The sequence below is a fragment of the Danio rerio genome, chromosome 12, assembly GCF_049306965.1.
Source record: "Danio rerio strain Tuebingen ecotype United States chromosome 12, GRCz12tu, whole genome shotgun sequence".
Classification (NCBI taxonomy): domain Eukaryota; kingdom Metazoa; phylum Chordata; class Actinopteri; order Cypriniformes; family Danionidae; genus Danio; species Danio rerio.
In genome coordinates this window covers 8,143,387-8,169,017 of record NC_133187.1, presented here as the reverse complement: position 1 = coordinate 8,169,017, position 25,631 = coordinate 8,143,387, and the positions used below count along the sequence as shown (strand labels likewise).

At 35.4% G+C, this 25,631-nt stretch overlaps 2 protein-coding genes and 1 long non-coding RNA gene across 8 annotated transcripts in view; 2 read left to right on the top strand and 1 right to left on the bottom strand.

Moving 5' to 3' along the window:
• ccdc6b (coiled-coil domain containing 6b) overlaps positions 1-4,503 on the top strand; it is a 29,398-nt gene extending 24,895 nt beyond the window's left edge. For 2 of the 5 annotated variants that reach the window (NM_200241.2, XM_068224533.2), the window contains exon 9: positions 1,268-4,503. In NM_200241.2, the coding sequence (NP_956535.2) occupies positions 1,268-1,420 (153 nt within the window). In that variant the 3' untranslated portion in view covers positions 1,421-4,503. The remainder of the gene's footprint in view (positions 1-1,267) is intronic. The other 3 variants (XR_012387509.1, XR_012387507.1, XR_012387508.1) reach the window with 3 other exon arrangements.
• Positions 4,504-7,318: 2,815 nt separating this feature from the next.
• On the top strand, positions 7,319-25,241 carry slc16a9b (solute carrier family 16 member 9b). Of its 2 annotated transcripts, none has more exons than XR_012387542.1 (6): positions 7,319-7,513; positions 10,006-10,230; positions 13,936-14,079; positions 16,619-16,714; positions 18,623-20,427; positions 21,825-22,971. XR_012387542.1 is itself a non-coding variant. In NM_001003552.1 (6 exon segments), coding segments are annotated over 5 exon segments (1,461 nt in total). In that variant the 5' UTR covers positions 7,319-7,513; positions 10,006-10,025; the 3' UTR covers positions 24,364-25,241.
• On the bottom strand, positions 20,996-21,645 carry LOC141376755 (uncharacterized). The gene is made up of 2 exons (XR_012387833.1): positions 21,525-21,645; positions 20,996-21,047 (listed from the first exon to the last, which is right to left on the bottom strand). It is a non-coding gene; the product is annotated as an uncharacterized lncRNA (long non-coding RNA).
• Positions 25,242-25,631: the final 390 nt, after the last annotated feature.

The following is a 25,631-nucleotide window of genomic DNA, read 5'->3' as shown; positions in this document are numbered from 1 at the left end:
CTGGGGTGTAGCGAACTAGGCATTTAAACATCTTTATTTCTTTATTTAAATCTAATCAAGCATCTATCAATTGGAGCAAATACAATTGTTTTCATAAAAGTTTAGCAACCAAATGTTACATTTGTGATCATTTAATGTAAAAAAAAATAAATAAATAAAAAATCACTTGTGTTCCAGTATCCACGAAAATAAACATCATTTGGCAGTTGAGATGTGTGACCAGCGACTGTACAACTGACCATTTAAATTGCAAATTACTTTATTCTTGTATGTTAGTTTAACAAGTAAAGCTGTGGCAAAAAAAATATAAATAAATTTACATTTACTTAGTTATTTGCTTAAGTAGTAATAAGTAAAGAAAACTAGTAAAAAAATTGAACGGACAAGTAAATAAATACATTAATAATTAAATAAATAAATAAATACATTAAGTGAATGAATAATTAAATAAATAAGAGAATAAGTAAATTAATCAGAAAATAAATAAGAGAATAAATAAATTAATAAGTAAATGAATGTTTATAAATAAGTAAATAAATACATTAGTAAGTAAATAAATAAATACATTGAGTAAATAAATTAATTAATTAATAAGAAAATAGATAAATAGAAAAAAAATTATAAGAAAATAAATGAATTAATCAGAAAATAAGAGATTAAATAAATTATTGCTAAATAAATCAATAAGTAAACAAATAAGTGCATAAGTAAATAAATAAATACAATAGTTAGTAAATATAATAAATAAGAGAATAAATAAGTATATAAATTAATAAGAAAATAGATAAATAAGAAAATTAATTAATAAGAAAATAAAGTAAATAAGTGCATAAATAAATAAATACATTAGTAAATAAGTAAATAAATAAACAAGAGAATAAATAATTTAATAAATTAATAAGAAAAATAAATGAATTGATCAGAAAATAAATAATAGAATAAATAAATTAAGTAAATAAATGAGTGCATAAGTAAATAAATACATAAGTATATAAAAGAATATATATATATATATATATATATATATACATATATATATATATATATATATATATATATATATATATATATATATATATATATATATATATATATATAAATAAATAAATAAATAAATAAATAAGCAAATAAATTTATTAATGAGAAAATAATTTAAAAAATACATTTAGTAAATTGCTTTTAATGATTGCAGAGAGCATGAAATTAAATAAACAAAATAAGTTTTAATTAGATTATTTATTTAACTGAATTGTCTTTTCCTTTGCAGAGACCTTCTCCAAGGCGAAGCAACAGTCCAGACAAATTCAAGCGGCCTACGCCGCCACCTTCCCCCAACACACAAGCTGGTGTCCAGCCGCCGCCACCTCCTCCACCCATCGCACATCCAGTGTTCTCCCACAATGCTCCACAGCAGCCTTAAACCATTGCAGCATCAGAAAAAGACTCGAAACAGAGCTGCTACACTGTAATCTTCACCATCTCACACATAAGCCATTCATCTGTGCTCTTCATATTTTGTGCTTGAGATGCTCTTAAGGCATTCAGAGGGAATCTATAGCACACTTTTAGCTGGTACTTCGTACTCTAAGTGTGTGTCAAATGATATACACCCAAGCAATCTCTTAGAAATTGCTGTGAAATACTAAAAATATTACCAAGAATATAATGTGCATCAAATATTTTTTTATAGTTGGATATTTTCTCATGTTCAATCACTTTAAAAGTGTCAGTCACTAAACATCATAGAAAGCCACAAGTTAAAATCACAGTCAAAGCATTTATAGATTAAACTTTAATGTTACTTTTTGATATGTTTCGGTGATATTATTAATATCTTGTCTCAGAACAAGAATAAAAACTAAATTCAGCTTATACAGCAAATGTGTTTTATAGTTGCCTCATAAACATAGCTGTAAAATATGCCAATCATGCTAAATCTCACAAAGAAATGTCTAGGGCAGTGTTTCTCAACCACGCTCCTGCAGGACTACCAGCACTGCATGTTTTGGATGTCTCCTTTGTACATTTACATGGCTTTCAGTCTCTGCTAATGATCTGATGATCTAAATCAGGTGTGTTTGGTTAAAGAGCCATGGAAATGTGCAGAGCTGGTTGTCCTCCAGGAACATGGTTGAGAAACACTGGTCTAGGGCATAGGTCTCAATCTCGATTTTTGGAGGGCTGCAGCTCTGTTTTGCTCCAACCCTAATCAAACACAGCTGATCCAAATAATCAAGGTGTTCTCGAATACCATAATTAGTTGAATCAGCGGTGTTTGATTAGGGTCAAAGCTAAACCGTGCAGAGCTGCGGCCCTCGAGGAATAGAGTTTGAGACCTATGATCTAGGGCATATTTCACTCTCAAAAGTCTTAGTAATTGTAAATGAAAAAAGTTGAGAAACAATTTCCGAAACTTTCCAGATTTACTCTTTTAGTAAAACGTTACATTTCAGTAGTTTGAAACAATATATCGGGAAACAAGTATGTAAAAAACAGAAAATGCAGTAGCAGTACAGTATATTACTGTAACATACAACACCAACCCAAACAATATATCACTTTAAACTATTAAAGATGTTCAAAAAAGTCACTTTTTCAAACCTTTCAATGCTAAAAGTCGTCGGAAGAATGAATAAGATCCCATAATGCAATTCAAAAGCATGAATAAATGTAGAAAAATAAAAATTATGAATCACAAAATACAGAAAACTGCTCATTTACAGATGTTTTCAGTGTATTCAGATTGATTTTGAATTGAAATATGACCTGCACATTAAGTGACTTGTTTAAATGACTGTCTTTTTGCAGCTGCTATAGTAATGCCACACTTTAATTTTCCCAATGTGTTCTAGAAGCTTTATATATGTTCTCCAAGACATTGAAGGTGTAGATCAGGGGTCACCAATCTCGGTCCTGGAGGGCCGGTGTCCCTTGTATGGTTTTGCTCCAACTTGCCTCAACACACCTGCCTGGATAATTCAAGTATACCTAGCAAGACCTTGATTAGCTTGTTCAGGTGTGTTTGATTAGGGTTGGAGCTAAAATGTGCAGGACACCGGCCCTTCAGGAACAAGTTTGATGACCACTGGTGTACATCAAAGGTGTCAAATCCAGTTCCTGGAGGGCCGCAGCTCTGCACAGTTTAGTTCCAACCCTAATCAAACCCACTCACTTGTAGGTTTCAAACAAGTCTGAAGGACTTAATTAGTTTGATCAGGTGTGTTTAATTAGGGCTACAGCCAAACTCTGCAGAGCTGTGGCACTCCAGGAACTGGATTTGACGCCTGTAGTGTAGATTAAGGAAGACTAGAGCAGGGGGGACCAACCCTGTTCCTGGAGATCCACCTCCCTCAGATTTCAGCTCCAACCCATATCAAACACACCTGCCTGTAATTATCAGCCACTGTTCAGGTCCTAATTAATTGGTTCAGCTGTGTTTGGGCTGAAATCTGCAGGAAGGTAGATCTCCAGGAACAGGGTTTGAGTGTGTTTCTGTAGAGCGTTTGCCTTCTCATAAACTCACCTCTGCACAAACAGTGTCTGATACCACTGTGATTATATATGTATAGTTTTATTTTACCTTCAGAAATTCTGCATTTGAACAATTGTGCTTGGAAGCAAGTCCAAGCTTGGGTAAATAACTTGTTGTATGCTTTGCAAAAACCATATGGAAGTCACTTTTTAAGTGTTACCTCCATTAGTTTATGCTTGTAATCAGTTTTTGTAGGAGTTACCAAATAAATCCCAGAGTTGGTGCAGCTGAAAGCAAGTAGACGGAAGAAAGCGCTTTTTAAATACTGTGAATAAGTAATTTCATGCAGATGTACTGCAGATCAAAGCAAACCAATGATTCTTTTCCTGGTACTAACCAGCTTGTTTGTAGTTAAGTGAGCTGTTTAAGATTGGTTGCCATGGCCATGTGGACACTGCAAGTGTACATAGATGCAAAACAACAGTGTTTGCTGCAGCTTGACATCTGTGCTCTTCTTATTAGCACATGGTGTGTCTTTAAATCAGTTTGATTTTGTCTTTAGAGCTTCGTTCATTTAATCGAGGATGCGTATATTTAAGTTGACGTTTCACTTGTTTACCGTATTACTGTAAATAGTCATGTCTTTGTTTTTTAATTCTGTGTTTCTGCATTTGTTTTCGTTCCTTTTAGTCATTTTGTTGGCCTGACTAGATCTTTTTGTTTTTTTTTTCGGTTGACGAATGAATGTAACGTTTGCTAATTTTACTGCTATCATTAACCGATAGGACACCTTTGAGCCTTAACTCACTGTAGTGTTGCTAAATGTAAGCGTCGTCTAGCTTATCCCCACATCCGACTATTAAAGCCTTAAAATGTGGTTCGGCTATTCCGTGGTTTGTTTGTTTGTCGAGCAGATGATAATTTCTGGTCCATTTGAAACAGGTACAGGCTGTGCGTTTCGTGATTTTTGTATAGTAGAAACATTATGTCATGGTTATTTTTGGTTATTAAAACATTGATGATGATCAGAACTTGATGATCTCTGTCTTTTCGGGTTTTATTTGCAGGGATGTCTCACGTAAAACTGAAAATGTACTCACCTCTAAGTGATTGCAAACCTTTTCTTTCCATTTGAAGGCAGCAGAAGATATTTTGAAGAAAGCTGAAAACCTGGCTGTACCCATAGACATCCATAGTAGAAAAAAACAACTACTATAGAAGTCAATGGTTACCGGTTTTGAACATTCTTTAAAATATCTTATTTTCTGTTTAACAAGACAAAAAGTAGGTCAAATGGTTTTGGTCTATTTACAATCTATATATTTTTTTTCTGTTGAACACAAAAGAAGATATTATGAAGAATGTTGGAAACTTTTAACAAAAGCGTTTGTTTTTCTTACTATGGAAGTCGATGGTTACAGATTTTTGTATAACATTTTTTAAAATATATTTTGTGTTCAATTGAAAAAGAGGTGAAGGGTGAATAAATCGACAGAATTTTTCACTGTTTAAAATGAAGTCTCTTTAAATTGAAATGCTTTGTGTTTCTATTAGTTGAGTTGCATTGGAAAAGATATACTGTTCTCACCGTGTTTGTGTGGGTTTCCTCCCGGTGCTCATGTTTCCCCCACAAGTCCAAAAAAACGTGATATAGGTGAATTGGGTAGGCTAAATTGTCCATAATGTATGTGTGTGAATGAGAATGTATTGGTGTTTCCCAGTGATTGGTTGCAGCTGGAAGGGTATCCGCTGCGTAAACAACATATGCTGGATACGACCCCTGATTAAAGGGACTAAGCTGAAAAGAAAATGAATGAACAGAAAAGAAGATATTTTGAAGAAAGCTAAAAACCTGGCTGTAACCATAGACATCCATAATAGAAAAAAACAATTACTACGGAAGTCAATGGTTACCTGTTTTGAACATTCTTCAAAAGATCTTCTTTTCTGTTTAACAGAAGAGAGTACTGTAAGTTGGAAGTTTAGAAAAAAAAATTCTGTTGAACACAAAAGAAAATATTTTGAAGAATGTTGGAAACCTGTAACCATAGCTTTAGTTTTTTCTACTATGCAAGTTGGTTACATATTTTTTTATATAACATATATTTTTTTAAATATCTTTCGTGTTCAATTGAAAAGGTGAAGGGTAAATAAATTATGAGAGAATTTTTCATTTTGGGCAAACTGTCTCTAAAAATACTTTGTGTTTTGTTGGTTGGGTTGCATTGTAGAAGATATACTGGTTGTCGATGAAACATTACGCAAACACAAGTCTCAATTATTATTATTATTATTTTACATTCTTCAAAGTAAATATATAAGCATAATCTTTCATTATGCGTGTCTTTAATGGTGTTTCACATAATGAGAGTATTGTGAGAACCTTTTATTCTTTATAGCAGGGCATTCCCCTGGAACAAAAAGACCTTGGATTGAAGCTGTGAGAAATTTAGCAGAAGGACAACACTGATGTCTGTCCCATTGGCAGAATTTCAAGGGCCTCCTTTGATAAAGATTGAGGGTTTTAAATGTGTATTTTATAGTTTATATTTACAAACAAAGCTGATAGTACAGAGGTGGATATTCCATGGGAATGGTTTGGTCTTTTGAGCGGTGTGTGAGAATCATAACAAATGCAATTTGCATTATGTATCTTAGAACATTGCCAGTAAGGTATTTTGGCATTACATTTGCATACAAGAAAAACATGTGTGCCACACATTTTACAGTTTAATTTGTTAGTTAAAATAATAAAAATTGAGCTATAACATTAAACATTTTGCTAAAAGATGTTCTAAAATCCAGTCAACAGTTAATTTTCATAATGAAAATGTCATTTTGTGTTTTTTCACCAAATCAGTGACATAATTTATGAATTTGGCAATTAGAGTTAAAAATCCTGTAATTTTCTTAACAATTTAGTAGTTTTGATCAGGACTGAGGTTGATTAACAGATTTATGCAAAAAAAAAAATAAAGAAAAAAAATATCCAATACTCTTTTACATCAGTTTAATTCCGTTTTCATAACAAAAGGGCAGACAATTTGAACAGTGCACAAGGGTTAATGATGAATTTTGCAATCTGTAAGGTTACACCTCCAAACTAACCTCCACAGCACAACAGAAAAGAAAATGTAGGAGAGATTGTTGAAATTCATCTAAATTAGCCACTTAATTGCCAAAGCAGCTGCCATGTGTTTTCTGAGACTACAGATGGAGGAGCATGGATATTTTACAAGATATCTCCTTTTGTGTTCTACAGAAGAAACAAACGATTGGAACCACATTAGGATGGTCAGTCTGAGGACTACCCTTTTTTGCTGCAGCGACACGTTAATAAGTGCATAAAACACCCTTGCCCCTTTAAGATGGGAAAGGCGGCAGATGATCCCGGCAACACGTGTCCCTGCTGTATTGTCATCGTTTACCGGTTTGGACTGGAACTGCAGCGCACACACATCTACAGACTGCACGTGGCAAGTGTTTACAATTGAATTTACAGTACGAGAATTAAATGAAAGCGTTCAGACTAAGAAAACGTCATGTCTGCATGCATTTCCTACGCAACAGAAAAGCCACCCATCATTTTTAACTGACACAAAAAGAGGAGTCTATTCATTTTAATATTTTACCAGTATTAAAATTCCCAACTGCGATCAAAATGAATCGTTCGAGGCTTCACGGGAGACAATCGATGTTGATTGACATTTCAGTCAGGCCGTGTTCTTTGTCAGTGAATGAGAAAGGAAGTTAGAGCATCGAAATGTGAAGCTGGACCAGCGAGAACAGCTTCAAACCGGTTTAAACGCCTGGCAACAAAAGCCGGAGCTCGAGCTGAAAAAAAGCACAGTGATGAAGGACAGACCGGGATGTTTGAGCCCAGCACATCCACAATCATCCTGATAGATCTTAGCGGTCATATCGCATTATGACACGATGATATTACATATGAAATCATAACGCGGGGTTTGCCCAGAGAGCCAGTTCAACATCCTGAACTGAATTTACCTCGGAAATCATCATCATTTCCCGTTTGGTGAGGTAAGAGATTGTGTTTATTGTCTTATAGAGGTGGTATGCTGTTTTAATATTGAGTATTCAGTCTTGTGTTGAATGTGTAACTTCTCCAACAGGTTTTAAATGCGACGTACGTCATCATTTTTGGAGGTGCTTTTGTTTTCATTTTAGTTTTTTACTTGAGAACATTCAAAACAACAGGTTGAATTTTGAAGTTGTATATGAAAACAATAAATGCAGAAATGCAGAAATGCAGAAAATGAAATTAAGAAGTGCTTATTGGTCCAGGAGCGCGCACGGTTGCAGCTGTGCGTGCGCTCTCCGCTGCCTTGCGTCCGTGCGCGTCTCCGGATTTGGTTACGCGCTGTCCGCGCATCCTGACGGTGATGTTTTTTAGGCGAGATTAAGTTAATATGAGGTAAGCTGACGCTGAAATGCGATATATATTAAAACAACAAGAGACAACTTATAAGTTCTCAGATTTATCTGGATTTATAATTCATAGTTATGCGTAAATTGTATAATTAAGCGTTAAACGTGATGTTTCTTTTGTTCTGGAAACTACTGATGGTCTTCCATTCGCTTTCAGTCACTTATAATATAGACCTATATGGTCCTGCTTAATATTAAGTGGCCTTAACTCGTCTGTATTTACACTAATATTATTACTTCCTACAATGTGGTTATTGTGTAAATACATGTTTTTGCATTGTACTTATACTTGATTAAATACCTGCTTGTAATTGCATCTGTAATTTCTGTAATGACATTTATAATTACAACTTTGACTATCCCTTACACCTTACCCCACCCTTACCTACCCATACCACCAAACCTGTCCCTAACCATACCCATATCCCACCTAAAGAGCACCAGAAGTGTTCTGCAATGTGCAATGTATTTAAATTTTGATGTAAGTGTATAGTAGTTAAGGACACTTAATATAAAGTGGGACCACATATATTCATTTTTAGTTTAGTTTTTTTCCCAGGCATTTATGTTTATTTTTTAAAAGCACAATTCAAAATTTTTAACTTTAGAGAAGTTAAGAAATTAATAGGTCTAATAACACTGATTAAAAAAACCCCAAGCATATTTTAAGGAAAAATAAAAACAATATGACTAAATGACAATGTCTTTATTTAAATTTTTGAAGAAATTTTATATATTTTATAGAATAAAATGAATATTAATATTTATTTTCAAGTGGTTTCTTATTTTTTCCTCATAGCAGTATAGTGTAAAAATGCTGAGTTCCACACAATTGATTTGTTAAGTTAACATATTAAATTTTACAAATTTAAGTGGATTAAACATAAACAATTAAGTTGACCCAAAAAATTCTCTAGAATTGTGTTGTGTAGCTCAATTTAAATAAGTAGTTTTACCAAACGGCAAATGTCATTTATTGAGTGTAGAAAGAAAGACTATAAAATAGGAATTAATTAAAATTTTATTTTTATTCATTTGTATTTTATTAATTCATATTTGCTGAATGGTTTATTTGCTGTTTCTGTATACTAAAAAGGAGATAAAAGTGTCCCATTCTGTAAAATGAATAAAATCAAATGGATTTGGGACGTTGTTTTACTGCAGTGGTTCCCAAAGTGGGGGTCAGGGCCTCCTGGGGGGTCGGCGGATAATGACAGGGTTGCTTGATGATTTCCAAAAGTCAAATCAATTTTATTAAACTAACAGAATATCATATTTTATTCATAACTACACCCACACATTTACATTTTTTACATTTAGTCATTTAGCAGACGCTTTTATCCAAAGCGACTTACAAATGAGGACAAGGAAGCAATTTACACAACTATAAGAGCAACAATGAATAAGTGCTATAGGCAAGTTTCAGGTCTGTAAAGTCTAAGAAGGAAAGTATTAGTCAATTTATTTTATTTTATTTTATTTTTGAGTACAGTAGGTAGTGCTGTTGCCTAACAGCAAGAAGGTCGCTGGGTCACTGGTTCGAACCTCGGCTCATTTGGGGTTTCTGTGTGGAAATTGCATGTTCTCTCTGCCTTCGCGTGGGTTTCCTCCGGGTCCTCTGGTTTCCCCCATAGTCCAAAGACATGCGGTACAGGTGAATTGGGTAGGCTAAATTGTCCGTAGTGTATGAGTGTGTGTGTGGATGTTTCCCAGAGATGGGTTGCGGCTGTAAGGGCATCCGCTGTGTAAAAACATGCTGGAAAAGTTGGCGGTTCATTCCGCTGTGGCGACCCCGGATTAATAAATAAATAATAAAGCCGACAAGAAAATGAATGAATGAATGAATAAATGACTATAAAGCTGACATGGTTGTTAGACTGTTGCACTTTTTTATTTTGTCAATATGCTCATGTTTATATAGGCCTGTTGTGTGTGCAACATTTGTATATATACCTGTATAACCACCTCTGAGGAATGTGGGGGTCGCGAGTCATTGGCATCGTTATTTTTGGGGGGGGTCACTAGCTACAAAGTTTGGGAGTTCCTGTTTTACTGAACAGTTTCTTTTAAATTGTTTTTTTCAGCTCAGGAGCCCAGTGTGAACATGAGTGGCCTGAACACTAAGCCTGCCCCGGATGGCGGATGGGGTTGGGCTATCGTGGTGGCCTCTTTCATGGGTCAGTTTCTTGCCTACGGGTCGCCCCAGTCTGTGGGGGTTCTGTACCCTGAATGGCTGAACACTTTTCAGGACAGCAAAGGCATGACAGCTTGGGTCGGCTCTCTGGTGTCCGGGGTCGGGCTCATTGCTAGTAAGTTTATATGAGATCATTTATATTAATGAATGTAATAAATCTACTCCGCTTTTCTCATCCAGATTACTTACAAGGTGTTGTTTGTAACACATTACAAATAGTGTATGTAGTAATACAGTAATACCATGTATGTAATAACGTAATTTATTAACAATAATAAAATAATTCATTATTATAATATTAATAAATATTATAATATTAATAATAAAGAAAGCATTTCATTTTGCAATCTGATCAGGGACATTGTAATTACCTAATACTAAAATTATAGGGCTTGGCTATTGGGCTGCCAAATAGGTTTTTTTTCAATAGAAATAAAAAACAAATTAAATTAAGGTATACATAAATTATATAAATATTAACAAAAAACGTCTTTACATTTTTTCTTGTTTGCAAAAAAAAAAAATTTTTAGTTAAATTTAGCACTAAATTAACTAAAACTAAAGGTAATAACTTAGAAACACATAGACATTAATAAAAAATGTATAAAAAATTACAAAAACAAACAACATAATGACATGTAAAATACAAAACAGAAAAATAAATAAGTGAAAACTAAGGTTACATTTTATTTTATGGTGTCTTTGTTATTCATTTAACCACTGCATTATATTAATTAATTACATATACTTAGTGTTTGGTTAGGTTGTGGGTTAGTTGTTGTATGTAATTATGTATAATTAATTGTAATAACTACAGTAAATGCATTTACATATGTTACAAGAACAGCTTAAAATAACGTGCTACTAAAACTAATCCACATTAATAATAAAAACTACTGATTAAAGCATCCAAATTGCATATAATCATTTACTACCCGCTGTAAATATATCATGGTTATTGTAAATCACATATGCAATTAACCTCATTGAATATAAAGACCATGATTTACAACTTCATATGATCATAAATAAACATAAAACTATAAATCTTGTCCAATTATTGTTTGTTATCGTTATTATTGTTAATTTATTATTATTAGTATTAATATTATTATTATTATTATTATTATAAATTGTATTATTATTATTAATTTATATTTTAAAATGAAAAACAAGCTCCTTTTGTTATAGGCCTTGGCCTTGTTTTTTTCCGTTATGAAACGTGTTTACCATTTTAAAATAAAGAGTAGCATGTCAAATCAATCGGACCACAATTGTTTAATGATTTTCTGTTTGTGTCAGTGGGCCATTTGACGTCACATACTTTGCTTTCAAGAGTCAATCAGAGTCTGCTTTTGATGATCTGTCTAGTTAAATTACTCCACTTAAAGGAATAATTCACCCATAAATAAATATTTTCTCATCGGTAACTCACACTAAAGTGGCTCTTTATGGAATTTCTTAAATTTCTTTCTTCTTCAGAACACAAAACATGATATTTTGAAGACTGTTGGAAAATAAGCCATTGACATCCATTGTAGCAAACACTATGGAAAACACTAAATATTTCAATCGTATAGTTTTGAATGTAAGGGTCATTATGGACAACTAGCCTTCTCGTAAAGTAGCCAATCACATCATATTGGTTAATTTTTTGAACAGTGACAACCTGTGACGTGCTCTTTACTGTAGATTGTTTATCATGCTACTTTAAATATTCGGTCTGAAATAGCATGTAAATGTGGTTTAGCAGTAAGTGTAATTCCTGCACACAACCGACCAACCCCTAAGCATACAGTAGTCGCTTCAGGACAAAGTATGTTAGAGTGAGACCAGTGATCCTCGCATGCATGAAATTGCACATTATGATAAGTTTTGCTTGCTACACAACTAAAAACGTGCTAGATGTAGTACAGTTTTGCAATTGTAGCATTATAAAGTACTATAAAGTTTTTTTTAACTGGCGAATGACATGATCTAATGGGTTGTCTACGGTCATACTTTATTCTTCTTCTTTACTGGATCTTTGAATTTGTATTTAAAGTGAACCTAGCATCATGCTAGTTACATAGTTTGATTGACAGAATGACATCTTATCTTGTCCTTCGGAAACAGCCATAAAGGTGATTGTGTTGTGATCTCATTCAGGGGTGCGTTTCCCAAACAATAACGTAACTCACGGCTAAACTATCATAGTTTACGATGCATAGTTTGAGAAACAACGATGTAGTGAAGAGTGTTTCCCCAAACCTGTAGTTTCTCTGTAGCAGATCCATCGTTTTAACCACAATATAATGTAAAACGCCCATAATGATGCTCTAAACGGGGTGGCAACAACTTCTTAGGAAAGAACTCCATAATTTCTTTTGCAAATTATATTGTTTTACACGCATATTTAAAAAATATCCAATACTAGATTTGATAAAAACATGCACTCATTTTCCTTATTAATTGAAATATATGTAAATGGCTCATACAGAGCCTGTTTTCTTTACAAATGTTATTGAGAATATCCTATATCCTATTCTAAAACATAAATGACTTACAAAAGCTAACACGTATTCTAATATCATATATTAATCATATAAATAAATAATGAGGCGATATATTAAGAAATGAAATGTAATATTTTTTATTTATTTGGAAATGAAAAAAAAACACTTTAATAATAATAATAATAATAATAAATAACGAACATTATATTACCGAAATCTCCTTAAATTTATATTTCTGGCAAATTTCTGTAATTCAACCTCTCTTATTTTACAGTAAATTTCTGTTATTTAACGGCCGGTATTTTAGGTTTGTTTTTTTTCAGCACTACAGCTGCTGGAAATAAACTGTAAAAATACTTTTTTTAAATATGCAATGAACACCTTCAAAATATGCGTATGCTATGTTTTTTGTTTTTACAAGCTTTGGAGCGATGACTATTAAAAATATACTAGCTTTGGAGACGTAACATAAATTCCGGCTGTGTTCGAAATGACATCAATGTTTTCAAAGTGCACTGTGAAGGGAGCGCAATTGTGAACATAAAGATCGCTAAAACTAACTGTAAAAATACATTGAAAGCAAATTACAGTGATGACTTAAATGTTTTGTTTTTTTTAATCATTCCAAATTTAAATGTTAGAATGTTCCAAATGAATAGGGCATAGGGTGATAAATGGAAATAGAACACAGCCAGGAACTATATTTCTAACTACAGCTCCAGAGGTGTAGTTGTAAGTTTGCGACTCAGTTTGCGAATGTTCTTTGGAACGTCGGATTTAGGAAACATCAAATCAACAAACTATATTTGTAACGACAGAACTTGCGACCTCAGCTGGCTAACGATGGTTTTTGGAAGCGCACCCCAGTTTGACTGTGCATGCACATTAGTTTAGGCAACCTAAACAATGTTGTTTTTTGGCCATGATTTGAACATTTAATAACACAATTTTTTAGTGAGTTCTTGTTAAATTTTATTGTTAATTCCAAATATAAAAAAAATGTAATCATAAGCTTAGCAAACCGTTTTGGTAAATTTGATGTTTTCCCATTCAAAGAGATAGGAGCTGCCTGAGAGGCGTTTCAAATATGGCCGCCAATTGAAATAGGGACTTTGATAATAGGAGCAAAACACACTATGGAAGTCAATGGCTACTTTTTTCCCCAAAATCCTTTAATATATTTTCCCATTGTGTTCAACAGAAGAAAAAGCAAATTGAAAGTGAGTAAATGAGGACAGAAATGCATTTTTTGAGTGAACTATCACTTTAAGCAGCTTAAAGTTGTCACTGTTCCCATTCTCTAATAAGACAATGTTTTTTTGCAGGTCCCATCTGCAGTGCATGTGTTGTGAATTTCGGGGCTCGTCCTGTGACCATCTTCAGCGGGGTCATGGTGTCCGGAGGGCTGATGCTTAGCGCTTTTGCACCCAATGTTCAGTTTCTCATATTCTCCTATGGTATTGTTGTTGGTGAGTATCCCACAGTTGTCTATCCCACTTTTCTTCTATGGCCGATGGACAGGGTTACACCAAAATATATAGTCCCAGTAAAATGTTTGGAGCTATTAAGATTTTTATGAATGTTTTTACATTTATAAAGTCTCTTATGCTAACCAATGCTGCATTTTGATAACCTAAATCAGTGTTACTCAACCACATACCTGAAGGACAACCAACTCTGCCCATTTTCCGCACCAGTCTCCTTAACCAAACACACCTGATTTACATCATCAGCTCATTAGCAAAGACTGAAAGACCTGTAATAAGTGTGACAAAGGCGATATCCAAAACAGGCAGTGTTGGTGGTCCTCCAGGTAAATGGTTAAGAAACACTGCTCTAAAAACTTGACAAAACTGTACAGTTTTGAATGATTGTGGACATTTAAAGCAACACTCCACTTTATTTGAAATTAGGCTCATTTTGCAAGTCTCTAGAGTTCAACAGTTGAGTTTTACAATTTTTGAATCCATTTAGTCGATCTCCAGGTCTGGCAGGAGCACTTTTAGCTTAGCTTTGCATAGATAATTTAATCAAATTAGACCATTAGCATCTTGCTCAAAAAGTCCTATATCAAGTTTGACTCTTCTGTAGTTAAATCGTGTACTAAGACTAATGGAAAATGAAATTCCACTGAATATCTTCTAGGCAGACATGGCTAATAGCTTTAACTCAGGTGTAATAATCAAGGAAGATTACTGCAGAGAGCAGTGCACGTCGGACAGTTTATGGGGTGTACCGCTGGATCGCGTCTGACTCAAGTGTGAAACGTGATATTTAATTCATCTTGTCTCTATCTCATGACTCTTCGGTCTTTTGACTCTATCAGGTAACGTGTCACAGCGTCAGTACACTGCTTCAATCGTTCGCTTTCTCGCTTATGCTTAGTAATTTTAGCGAAAACCTCAGATACTGTTGGTTGGTTCCGATTGGTTGTGCACCTTTTACTTTTTTGTTGACGCCATTATAACGACACAGATTGCTCTGCCTATTCATGCCAGAGTCCTGCGGGGAAAGTGAATGACAGGTGGTAGTTTGTGTACAACTTTTACATCTTTACTTATTTTTGATGTGGTTATGGGTAAAACATAGACCATGCGGGTCAGGTACTTGAAATGGAAATGGTAGGCTACAAATATTTAATTTGTTTTGAATTAATAAAATATTTATAAATAATCAATTCACTGTCATCGTCCATCGTGATGTTTCTCATTAGACATTGTACGATGCCAAATTAATCGACATTGCCCAACCCTACTTACCACCAATTTTTTTTTACTTTTTCACTTCCTGTTTGTTTTCAGTTAAATTCTCAGATTACGTCTGTCTGAGGTTTTGGGCGTGGCTAACATACTTAACCACGCCCCGCCAACTGTCAGTTTTGACAACAAACAGAAATGGTGAGAAGAGGGTGTCTGTTATGTTGTGATAACAACACTTGACCATTTATGTGAAGCTGCTTTGACACAATCTACATTGTAAAAGCGCTATACAAATAAAGCTGAATTGAATTGAATTGAATTCTAAAACCCATTTCCCAATCTTTCTGAATGAAATGTCTACTTTACTACATCCAATCAACTCGCAGCAGAAAAAACAAGCCACGCCCACTGTTTTAATATTCCGTTTAATATTCCTGCGTCCTTATAAAAAAAAAAAAAAAAACAGCTTCAGCTTTCGGTTCTTGTGGATTTTAATATTCATCTGCCACTACTCAATACATAATTCTTAGTGTATTTTAATTGTATGATCAAACAAACTCATAAATGTAGCTTCAATAAGCATATGACTTCCTAAAACAAAAAAATTGTTCCGAACTTTGCATTTTAGTGTTTAGTGTCACAATACTGGAATTCGATACTAATCGATACTGAAATTTTAAAAACCTCCATTTCCTGCTAATATTTGAGCACTGTTGAGCATGTTCTTAAACACTGCTTATTTTCCATTGTGTTCACGTGCTTAACAGAAATGACTGTAATTGGCTGTGAAGGCCAACCGCTGTTTACCAAGGAATTACAGATACAGGGACATTGGAGTGTTTTAAAGCCGTGAAGATCAGCTGGTCTGTTTTTAAGCTGACATATGAGCGACCCGCTGATGAATCAATTGATCTTCACAGCTTTAAACACTCCAGTGTTCCTCTATCTGTGTTTACAATCAGTAAGCAGCTGTGAGTTTGGTGAATTGCTGATTTGTGTTGAGCACGTGAACACAATGGAAAATCAGCAGTGTTTAAGAACTCACTCAACAGCGCTCAAATGTAAGTGGGAAATGGACATTTTTCAAATTTCAGTACTAATTGGTATCGTATTCCAGTATCGTGACAACACTTTAGTACCTATAAATGTATTATTACATATTCTGCAGTTTCTCCTGCAGTGTAGTCTTGTTCTCAAGCCTCCACCTAAATCTGTTCATTATACTGTATTTGAATATAAGATTTTAATAAAAATTATATAAGCAGGCAAACCTTTTATATAACATCTTCAATTTTGTTTTATTCCGCAGGACTTGGCTGTGGACTTGTTTATGCTGCTACTGTAACCATCACTTGCCAGTATTTTGACAAAAGACGTGGACTTGCTCTCGGCATTGTTACGACAGGTAAATATATGATCAGTCAGATATAATTTACTACTAGTTGAGTGTGTGGACATGCTTGACGATATATGTTTCTCAAAAGTTTTAATAATCTTTTTAGCAAAAAGCACACATAAAAACGTATTGACAAAAATAAAGCTTTTTTTTTCGCATGAGCCTCAAATGTGAACTCAAATCTGCTCAAAAGCAAGTACAAAACTATTTAAAGAACCACTTTCATTACTGTAATTTAATTTGCTTTTACATATAATTAGTTCATAATGCGTTAAATGTACATATTGTACATTTGTGACTGCTATGTGGTTAATTGAATCACATGCTTATGACTGGCCATGGCTGATTCCGCATTCGCTAACACATGATTCACCAATCAGACTATTCCTAAGTCACTATAAATAACCAGAGATTCTTACCTCTGTTATCTTCGTCCTGAAGAATATTTAAATACTTAATATTTAAAATGCATAATTATTTCTAAATGATTTAATAATAATTATTGTTATTATAAAAATATAAAATAATATTCAATATATACATATAAGTGTTTGCTGAAACGCATAGGCACAGTTTTAAGGAATAGCCATGTCAATAAATTCAAATTGCCTAAGACTTACTTTTGCTGTTTATTCTGATGAATCCCTTTCTCAAAGAGCACCCACACAATAATTAAGCTACCCCTGAGCACTTTTTGTTTGATTTTCGATTGAAAAATCTAATTTATAATATATAATAATATATTATTTTTACGCCAAGTTTGAAGTAATCAATCAGAGAACTGGAGAACTTCATGACTTTGATCATTTTAATATACTGTAGTAGCGTATTAATATTGAAATCCCAAAATTATTGTATAATATTTGAGTTCATTTTAAGCTTTATCTTGCGGCCCACCTGCAGGATCGCTGAGGCCCACAGAAAATCCCTGTATTATTATATAGTGCAATACGTCAGCACGCTAAACATAAGTCTAAATGCACATTAAAGTTACTCAGCTTTAATATATTTATGATTTATTATTCTCAATAAAGCACATCACAAATTGCTAATAAAATTACAATAAAAACTAGTGATGGGAAGTTCGGATCATTTTACTGACTCGGATCTTTGAGTTTCGTTCATCAAGATGAACAAATCTTTTTTTCGAGTCATTTCGTTCATTTAGTTCAATTTGCCAAATTATTATTAAAATGCTGCGAATTGCTTCCAAACACAACTCCAACTAGCCCAAAAGGTCGATCACACGACAAATACGTCATAAATAGAATACTATAAGAAGGAGAAAATAATAATTCAATGTTGACCTGCTCTTTTGTCTATGAAGGCATTTTTGTCTCTGCTCAGCTCACCTCTTCATGTCTTCAAATGTCAGTGGTTTGTTCACGTTACACTGACAGTCACATATAATCCTAACCAATGTACACAGTCTGAGCCGATAGGAGCCATGATAATTAATTCACCTTTCGAGTCTTCTGGTTCTTGAGTCGTTCGTTCATCACTTGACAGAATGACTCAAACCCGAAGACTCGAGACGTGAACGGATCAAATCTCTTTCCGGCTCTAAACGCATATGATTGGCCCGTGGTGAACGAATGACTCAGACCCGATAGAGGACTCGAGAGATGAACGGATCAATTCTTTTTTCGGCTCTAAAGCATATGACTGGCCTCTGCCTTTCCGAGAAGAATGGCTCAAAAGACTTATAATGATTGATACCACCTGCACAAATGTGCGCACGCGTGGATGAACGAGTCACTTCCTGAGAGGACTCGTAGTTCCCGAGTCATATTGAAGATTCGTTTAAAATGAACAAATCGTTCAAGAGTGACCCATCACTAATAAAAACCAATAAAAGTTCAATAAAACAGTTCAATCCCATTATAACACTCGTTCCCCTTTATCTCATGTTTTCAGGTACAAGCGTGGGAGGTTTTCTTTACGCTGCTGCGCAGAACGAATTCATTGCACTCTTCGGACTCGACGGCTGCCTTTTACTGATTGGCTGTTTTGCACTAAACATCATCGCCTGCGCCGGACTCATGCGCCCGCTGCACCTGCCGGCCTACTACCTAAAACAACGAGCGGCGATGGCCGAGAAAGCCGAGGAGAACGTTCTGGAAAAATCTCCTGTGGTGGAAGACCCCGTCAAAAAAACCCAATCCATCGTCCTCATCACAGGAGACACCAAAGACACGCACGAAAAGAGAAAACTCCTCAATTACGTGACGCTGGTGCGGCTCATGAAGAAGAAGCAGAAGCAATACTCTGAATACTTGCACTCCATTGGCCAAGTGCTTCAGAACCGAGTCTTCTTGGCCACTTGCGTGTCTTTATTCGCGTATTGTTTGGGAGCGTACACTCCGCTCCTGTTTCTAGAGGATTTGGCTCAAAGCGAGGGTCTCATCACTGGGATCAGCACCATCCCTCTGGTCTCCATCATGTCCATCGCTGCTGGAGTTGGAAAGCTGCTGCTGGGCGTCATGATGGACGTTCGCTGGATGAACAGTATTTATTTGTACGCGGTCACCCTGCTGGGTACAGGGGTGGCTCTGCTCATCATCCCTGTCACCAAGAACTACGCTGGGCTGCAGGTCATCTCCGCAGTGCTGGGCTTTTTCTCTGGGAACTGGTCTGTTATTCCTTATATGACCACTAAGGTTGTGGGGATGGATCGACTGACTGAGGCGTACGGCATCTTGATGTTCTTTGGTGGATTTAGTATAATGCTCGGACCGCCAGTCGCAGGTAAGATTGTCTCCTAAAACAAATTGTTATGCTGGTTGAATTTCTCCTCCCGTCATTAAATTAAATAATTCAAATGTACGTGTTTTTAATATTCTGTGGAAGGTGTAGCACCAAAAAATGTTTGTCCAATCAAAACGTTCGGTCCGAACATTACGATTGGCTGTCCTAGCCACTTGTAAAATAAGTCATTGCATCCGAAAAATGTTTATTCCACCAGGGCGTTCACAGCATGGACTGTAAAGCTTTAGACTTAGTATTCGTAACATCACCCATATGGCTTGTTTCCACTGAGTGGTGCTGTACGGTACGGTTTGTGTCGGTTTGTGTCGGTTTGTGTTTGTGTACGGGTCACCTTAATCAGGCTTGCGTTTCCACTACCAAGGGTACCCATTTGGTGGGCGTGGTGTACAACAGAAAGTTTAAGTCAGTGTCATTATCCCTCTAATAAATGTCTACAGTAAAGTTGTACAGGTAGTTCAAATATCATATGAGAAGCACTTCTCACAAAACAGATGCTTTATACACATAAATACTTGTTTATAAATTTTTATTGCTAACTTTTCTATGAACATGATTTGATTATAACTGCAGAACAATGACAATGCGAAATAGCCTAGTGCAGGGCTATTCAATTGGCGGCCTGCGGGCCGAACCCGGCCCCCGAGGCAATTTGTTTCGGCCCTCCAAATAGTGTGACCAAGACAGAAACAAATTAATTTAGTTCAGTCGAAAAACCACCGATATAGTTATGAAGTGACGTGCGTCTGTTCAATACAGCACGAGCTGCAGGGGCTGTGCAGAGCGTGAGTCACCATAGCGAGTGGCGCGGGCTGCCGAAAACGTTCAAGTGGCACATTTGGATGTTCACTATTAACTGCGCTTTAATTCACATTACTCGTAAAGGCTTCTCTAAGCCGCATTTCTGTTGCACAGAACAAAACGAAACTGCTGCAATTAAACAAAGTTATGCCAATGTAACCCAGGTTACTAGTGGGTAGTATACAGCAATAGAGCAAATAGAAATATGTAGAATACTCGATTAAATAATATACATTAAAATTATTTACTTATATAAATAATTTATAATAGAGTATTATACCGCATTCAAGGGAATAGTGCTTTAGAATGACATCATCGTGCCTTACACTACAGCAGCAGATCAGCTTTCCAAACAATAACAAATCTCGCTTGTCTGTTAGCTTGTGTTTACCGTTGCTATGGTGATTCAGTGTTCGCAAGGGAAAGCAGAGATGATTGAGAGAAAAAGACAAGATTTGTCTCTGAGAGTGAAATCTGCACACGAGTGCCACCTGGAGTTTTCCTATTTTTTTCGCTTTGATTTTGAATGATTTCCTTGGCCAGGTTTTTTTTTTTTTTCTTTTCCTTGGTTTTGTTCGTTTGTGCATCTTCTTCTGATTTTTCATCGGTGAGATGTTCTATTGACGTCAGTTGCTGGATGTGATCTGCTCTGGATTCGAATTAATTGAAGTTTGAACTCTTTTCTGGATTTGGATTGTCTCAACTTCCATCGGTGCGTGTCTAATTGTGGAGTTGGACTGGCGAGCCTCCCATTGAGTGGATTCTTTGGATACACCTGTTGAAAAGATACAAAGTAAAACCTATTCAGCGTCATGGTAGGAGTGTAAATTTACAACACACTCACAAGTGCAACATCCTGGATCTCTGGAACTGAATTTGCAACCTAGTTGTTTTGCAAAAGAATCTTTTTGAAAGTTTATCACCTTTACTGGACTTTTGGAACATTTTGAAATGTTTTAAGTGAATGTTTTATTTTCATTTTTATTTTATTTGTACATTGTTCCTTTAGAGTGTTCATTCGTTGAAATTTTTGAATCTTTATAGAGAGAGGTTAACTGATTTAAGAAGGGAAATCTTGATTATATGTTAAATAATAATACAATTTTAATATTGTATTATTAACTTACACTTGCAAACCTTTAATATAGTACTGTTATTAGCATATTAATATTATATTATTGTTATAATAGTAACCAAAATATAATATTAGCCTTAACAATAGAAAAACAGAAAAACAACAATATTAACTTACCTTATTAGTGATATAGCCTGTGAAGAAAGAGAAGTGTTATTAGAGAGTGTAAATAAGATTGAGGTCATTAGATAAGTGTGAAAAAACCTAGAATTTGTTTTATTTATTTATTTTTATTTATTTATTTATTTTATATTTCTGTGAACATTTTACAATACAATCTTTTAATATTCTTACCTCTGTGTCCGAGTCCTTCACTGTTGTTGTATCTTCTCTCTCTTTGGAGGAATTTAGACTTCTGAGCATCTGGTCCATTGATTAAATCTTATAATACATTTGTGTACCGAGGGTTACACCAAGTTGCCTACTGTGCGCTAGTTTAAGTTCCAAGTATGTACACCGAGCCTGATACGCACACACACTGGATTAACTATAGTAGCGGCTGTTCCCATATCACGTCTTTTCTGCTTGCAAGTTTGTTATTTCTAATGTAAGAATATATGACAAAATGCGCGCACAAGCGGAGCAACGCGCTTGTGTCTTTCCGGGCACACTTAGCAGATAACAGCCCCTTTTACACATACACACCTTTCCGGAAAAATTACCGGCAATTTTCCGGAAAGGTGTGTATGTGTAAACAGGCCCTTTTTGAAAATACCGCTAAATTCGTTCCAAATGCTGCGCTGTGCGAACACAAAAGGAAGATTGCCGGAAAGAGCGCGTGCACGTCTAGAACGTGCTGACGTGAGACGTGACGTGATGTAGTATTTTGGAATGGATGTGTGAATGCTCTTTTCTGGAAAAATTCCGTAACGCCCTCGCCTGTGTGAACAGCGCTTTTTTTTAAATTTACCTGTAAAGTCGTTTCGGAAATTTTCCATATATTTACCGGTATCACTGTGTGAAAGGGGCTAATATCTGTTACAACAAACAAAACATATGTTAGACGAATTATTATTAATATGATTATGTATGTATGAACGCAGATGGCAACAACAATTAATCTAAATATCTATGCACTTACCCTGTATAAAGCTTAAATTTACATTAGACGTGATAACTGTAAAACCATGATTATTCTTTAGACTATATAAAATCGTACAACCAAAATCTATAATCGTTCATCCATAATTGTTATGCAGTTCAAAACAACATATGAATGTGTCTGAATGAAGAAGACTACTTTTGTTTTGCTCTGAAATACATTTGAATGTTTGAAAAAAAAAAAGCCTATTGTACAATGCAGTGATGTTATGTAATCAAAATACAATATATTTACATTTTAATGTAGAAAAAGCCAATCTGGGTGTCTTAAAGAGCAAAAATACAGCATATGGGCTCTTATATGCTGTTGTGTCATCACTCATATTGCAAGTCATATCTCTCCGGCCCATTGTTTGGGATGCTTTTCATGAACCGGCCCCCATGACAAACTAATTGAATAGCCCTGGCCTAGTGTAACGTCTGCAATTATATAAAATAAATATATAAATGCGACATATATGAACACAGACCCTTACAGTCTCTGATATGTTACCAATTACAGATAAACTACACACAGTCATACATTTAGTCCTTCAAAAACAACACGCAACATAGCCCTGAACCAAACCTCTCATCTGTGTCTCTAATCTTCACCGGCACATGTAGCCTCTGTTAGAGAGTAATTCTGTCATTCCGAGTTCATAATAGTCCAAAAGGCGATGATAAACATGGCAGTTTGTTCATGATTCAGGTTGCTGAAGCAATTTGCTCCTGTGTTTTGTCAGCTTCTTTTTTTCATGCTTCATTCTCGCGTTTGTCCTTTTCTTTCTGAATATATCAGATGACGGAGACACTTCAATAATCACACACACGTTATTATCATCAGCTCAAGAAGTTCGTTATATCAAATATAGATGCGATCTCAAGATCCCTGCAGAAAGCGAAAAACCGCTCACACTTTCAGACGGCCTCTTAAAATAACAACAGGACACAGCAGATTTTGATCTTCTTGGCTTTGTGGCTGTTCATCAAGACAACGACAAGGTTCGTTTTAGCCAGGGTCATCCTTGGCTCGTTATTATATGCGCATAGAATTTGCGTGTAATCTTTCAGCTGTGTAGTATAACATGGCGGTTTCTTTGTTTTCATTCTGTCTAGCTCCACGAGATCGTGACAAATCTCGTCCAATCAGCGTTCAGCTGCGCGTGTAGCCCCACCTTTTTTTACTCTTTCTCATGTTTGGTACCCTTTTGAACGGGTGCCTAAAAAGGGTAACGGTATAGTTCGGTACGCTTTTTAACAATGGAAATGGTCATAAAAGCGTCCAGTACCGTACCACTCTGTGGAAACGGGCCAATAGGTTTCTGAAGAGCGCAAATATTCATTTACAATGAGGAAGGGCAGAGGGTTGCTAAAGAAATACTGAGAAATTTCAGCTGCTGTCTGGGCTTTCCATGTGTTTTTACACCTCCTTCATGTGTTCAACTTTTTCCCCTACATCATTTAATTTATTACACATGCCTTACATTTTTATCTAATTAATTTTGTTTTCTGAGACAAATGGTGGCGTCCATTACTTAATTCCCTAACTGGATATACTGAATATTCAAATTCAGGACGTGAATTCAAACAGGAACGGCATCCTGAATGATATCCCGATCTCCAGGTAGTTTACCTCTGAATAGAGACACAGCATGTAACCTTATCTTCCATTGTGTTTCTCTCTCCAGGCTGGATTTATGACTGGATGCACTCCTACGATCTGGCGTTTTACTTCAGCGGAGGCTTCGTGCTGCTGGGAGGAGCTGGCCTTTTCCTTTCTGCTTTGTCCTGTTGGAACAAGAACCAGGAAGAAACCAAGACGCCAGACAAAGAATACACTAATGACTATGATAAAGTTGCAACCGTAGCCTGAAGCACGAGATCAAGCTCACACTCGCCTCTTATGAAAAGCTCTTGATTCTGAACGTTACACTGAAGCAAACGAGGAAAGGACTCGTTAATCTGTGGCCTTGTTTTAGGAGGCTCTGGTCCTGCATCCGCAATGCTTTGGCCGTTGTTTACTGTACAGGTTGGTATTGAAATCAGTAGAGAAAGGATTCCTCAGTGCCATGTGTCACCAAACGTTTTTCAAGATGTATTATTTTTGTTTTTTTTGTATGGACATGTTAAGACTTCACTATACTATACATGTCATCTTTGTATTGTTTGATGGTGCATTCAACAATCCGAAAGGCGTTTCGCAGTATTCAGACGGGTGTTAATTCATGTGTTGTACCAAAGTTTTGGGTTAATTTATTATGTTTGTAAATGCCGTCTCTCCTGTTCACAAACATGCAGCACTAGACTAGCTGTGCTTCAGTTAGTTTATGCCTTGTTTTGTTGCCTTGTTATAGATTTTATCAGTCTGTCGTTCAGATTTGTTTAAAAACCACATGCGATAAAGCAATATGTCTCTGTGAAAGTGCTGTCAGGTTGTTTTTTATGGCTGTTTATCTCTTTTAATTGTGTACTTTTTTGAAATACCAGCTCTTATTGACTGTTTTACACATTTTTGCAGTAGACTCTGTGTGTTTGTGTGGCTTTCTGTTTGTTGTATGTGTAAGACATGTTACTTGAAATGATTTATTCTATTAATATTCAAGCAACACTGTTTTTATTGTTAAGAAGGAAGTTCTTTACTGGAAGCATTTGGTTTTGGCACCTTCGGATGTAATGGATCTTTGAAACTGCCATTGTTATTTATGTTTCTTTTTATGTTTTTTTTATTATTAAACTGTTGATGATATTAAAGAGTTGGTCCAGAGTGTATTTAAGATGCAAAGCAATGTGTGCCCATGCTTCATTTATCACATTATTTTTTCATATATCTTACTTTTTTCCCAGAGATGGGTTGCAGCTGGAAGGGCATCCACTATGTAAAAAACTTTGCTGGATAAGTTGGCGGTTCATTCCGCTGTGGCGACCCCGGATTAATAAAGGTACTAAGCCGACAAGAAAGCGTATAAATGAATGAATATCTTACTTTGATTATATACAGCTACTTGGCTAATATGAAAACGACTCGCCCTCAAGAGGCTCTGATTGGCCAGCTAGCATAATGTGCTGTGATTTTTTGGATCAGCTCTACGTCATGCCCCTACAAGCACGCACTTTAGTGCTGTGTAAACAGAAAAGCAGTTA